Here is a 3,426-nt window from a genome sequence, read left to right on the forward strand (position 1 = left end):
CACGGATGCAATGGATATGACTAATATTAAATATATTGCATTATATTAAAGTATTTCTTTTAAATTTATTTATTATTGTCATTTCATAATAATTTTTATCAAAAAAAAATTGTAGTTATTTAAATCATAATAAAAATACTATTAATGAGTTATTGCGTTAATTTTTGGTCAAAGTAAAATCTTAATGTGTAATATTAAATTCTCTTTTTGATAAACAATGGTAATATAAATTACATTATTATGCTTTGGACAGTAGCATTATCCTTAACTAATGAATCAATCCTTTGAAAAACTATAGTAGTTAATTTTTTTGCTAAATAAGAAAATTTGTTAATCAATCCAATACTAGTAAATATTTTTTAAAAAAACATCCAATTACATTATTATTATTTTTAAATAAGCGATGATAACTCCATTAATAGGAGTACAAACAGTACTCAAACAAAAGTCTAATTACAAAAGATACACTAATAGTAGTTTGGACATACTCCACCATATAAAAACATCCTAATTACAAAAGTCTAATGGTGAATGAAACAATTCATACCAATTACACATTGGTTTCTTTTTAATTTCAATCCCAACCATCACCATGTGTGCATTTTTATCTTATGCACAATCTCCTCCACGTCAGGAACTGAAAATAATGATTCAATCCTTTTTAAAACTAAATAAGTTAATTTCTTTTTTAATAAATTACTAAATTTGTTGATCAATCCTATATACTATATTTGTTAATCTTTTTTGGTAAAATAAATAAATTATTTTATTCTTATTAGTGCATTGAATAGATCCCGACTTTGGTCAATATTCTTTTTTCTATTTGTTTATAGTAATATATTCTTAAATTTCATATAAAAAGGGCTCAGTGGCTAAGAATTTCATATCAGTTTTCAAAGAAAAAGATCAAGGAGAAAACCATGACAGTCGAAAAAAGCTTCTCCCTAGAGGATAGTAAATATGACGACGATGGTCGCAGTAAACGAACAGGTGTGTACTATATGGTTTTATCAAACATCTATAGCACTGACACCTTTGATATAAAGTGTGTCTATTATTCGAGGGGCACTAACATATTTGATTATATGTTTCATTATGCCGTCTTTTCAAATTTTTATTAATGTAGGTATTTATTGATTCTTGTGTTAGTGTTATTTGTTTATAGATCAAATTATTTAGTGTTTCGTTGTTAACATTGATTATGATTCATTAAGGAACATGCATGACCGCAAGTGCACACATAGTTACTGCTGTCATTGGATCTGGAGTGTTATCATTGGCATGGGCAGTTGCGCAATTGGGATGGATTGCAGGGTCTGTCGTTCTCATGCTCTTCTCCTTCATCACTTATTTCACTGCATGTCTACTTTGTGATTGCTATAGGTATCCCGATCCTGTCCATGGAACCCGAAATCGCACCTACATAGAGAGTGTAAAAAGTATTTTAGGTCAGTAAAAAATTCCATGTTTAATGTTTCACTTTCAAGTAATATATTTGATTCTATTTTCATAAAATTTAATATTTTAAGTAACCAAGTAAAAATGAATTAAATCCAAAGTTACTGGATGCCCTAAATATTCTAGATGGTTATGAGATAAATTTTAAACTAATGATTTAGATTTAAATTTATTAGAGGCAAGTGTCCCTAATAAATTTATTGATTTATAATAGTGTAAACTTTTGTATCTCTTTATCTATAGGAGGATATCAGCACAAGTTGTGTGGACTGGCACAATACATAAATCTTGTGGGTTGTACCATTGGTTACACTCTAACAGCATCTATTAGTATAGTGTAAGAATCTCCCACCTAAATCTATAATTCATTTTATTAAATAAAAGTTGTGAGAATACTATAAATAATGATAATAAATTTTCTTGTTTTTCTAACTAGGGCCATAAAAAAATCTAATTGCTTTCACAAGTATGGTCAAGAAGCAGATTGTGATACTGCCAATTATCCATATATGATCATCTTTGGGGTCTTTCAGATTTTTCTAAGCCAAATTCCAGATTTCCATGAACTTTCATGGCTCTCTATTGTTGCTGCTGTCATGTCTTTTGGTTATGCTTCTATTGGCATCGGTCTCTCCATAGCAAAAATTGCAGGTTAATCATCAATAATTTTTAGCAAAATAAAAAAAACTAGAGAGTTTTACTTGTGGTTAATTATGCTTATAAGTTACATATGCATCACTCTATTTTATATGTATATATAGAAAAAGGACACCAATTGGAGACGAGTCTTACAGGACTAGTTGTTGGAGTGGATGTCACAAGTACAAAAAAGATGTGGAATACCTTTCAAGCACTTGGAAACATAGCTTTTGCATATTGTTTTAGTATGGTAGTTGTTGAGATACAGGCAAGTGATGTTAAACATGTTCTTATATATCTTTCTTTTATCGTACTCGCTTTTCTTCCTAAGTAATATTAAATGGTGAAATATGATTTTTTTTTACAGGACACGCTTAAATCAAGTCCACCCGAAAATAAAACCATGAAGAAAGCATCCCTGATTGGAATTTCAATCACCACATTCTTTTATGCATTATGTGGTATTCTAGGCTATGCAGCATTTGGCAATAGCGCACCAGGGAATTTTTTAACTGGATTTGGATTTTATGAACCGTTTTGGCTTGTCGACATTGGTAATCTTTTTATCGTTATTCATCTAGTCGGAGCTTATCAGGTATTTTCACAACCTGTATTTTCCCTTATGGAAAACTGGGGCAGTGAGAAGTGGCCACAAAGCAAAATGATGACAAAAGAATATAGTGTAAGAATTCCTTTGGTTGGTATATGGAGAGTGAATATGTTCAGGTTGATATGGAGGACAGTTTATGTGATAATAACAACAATTGTTGCTATCTTACTCCCGTTCTTCAACAGCGTTGTGGGTTTGATAGGAGCTTTATCCTTCTTTCCCTTGACAGTGTACTTTCCAACAGAGATGTACCTAACACGACTTAAAGTGCCAAAGTATTCTTCTATATGGATAGGGATGAAACTTCTTAGTGTGTTTACCTTCATTGTGAGCCTTGTTGCTGCAGTTGCATCAATTCAAGGAATCATCACAGAACTTGCCATCTATAAGCCCTTCGGCTAGATAATTCTTTTAATAAAACTTGTGTATCCGTACGGCCTTGCCCGTTACCACTTGTTTTTTAGATGATATGCGAGAACTTTCATGATATTGAAAATTTATTCATCTTTTTTGTAAGTTGAATAGATTTGTATCATTAATTGTTTGAGTTATTCATTTTGTGGTTGTGATTGTTGTTTCGATATATGTAATATGGATAAGTGAGAAAATTTATCAAATCAAATTATTTATATCAAACGAAATAAATTTATTATTATACATATTAGAACAGAGCCACGAATTATAATCCATGCTATCTAAATTATATCACATCAAATATA

At 30.4% G+C, this 3,426-nt stretch overlaps 1 protein-coding gene across 1 annotated transcript; it reads left to right on the top strand.

The window, feature by feature from the left end:
• Positions 1-911: 911 nt before the first annotated feature.
• Positions 912-3,109, top strand: LOC131648096 (amino acid permease 6-like). The gene is made up of 6 exons (XM_058917889.1): positions 912-990; positions 1,215-1,448; positions 1,702-1,795; positions 1,895-2,109; positions 2,220-2,365; positions 2,465-3,109. Exons 1-6 carry the CDS (start codon positions 921-923, stop codon positions 3,107-3,109), a joined length of 1,404 nt encoding a protein of 467 aa, XP_058773872.1. The 5' UTR covers positions 912-920.
• Positions 3,110-3,426: the final 317 nt, after the last annotated feature.

Source organism: Vicia villosa, linkage group LG1 (genome assembly GCF_029867415.1).
Source record: "Vicia villosa cultivar HV-30 ecotype Madison, WI linkage group LG1, Vvil1.0, whole genome shotgun sequence".
Taxonomy (NCBI): Eukaryota; Viridiplantae; Streptophyta; class Magnoliopsida; order Fabales; family Fabaceae; genus Vicia; species Vicia villosa.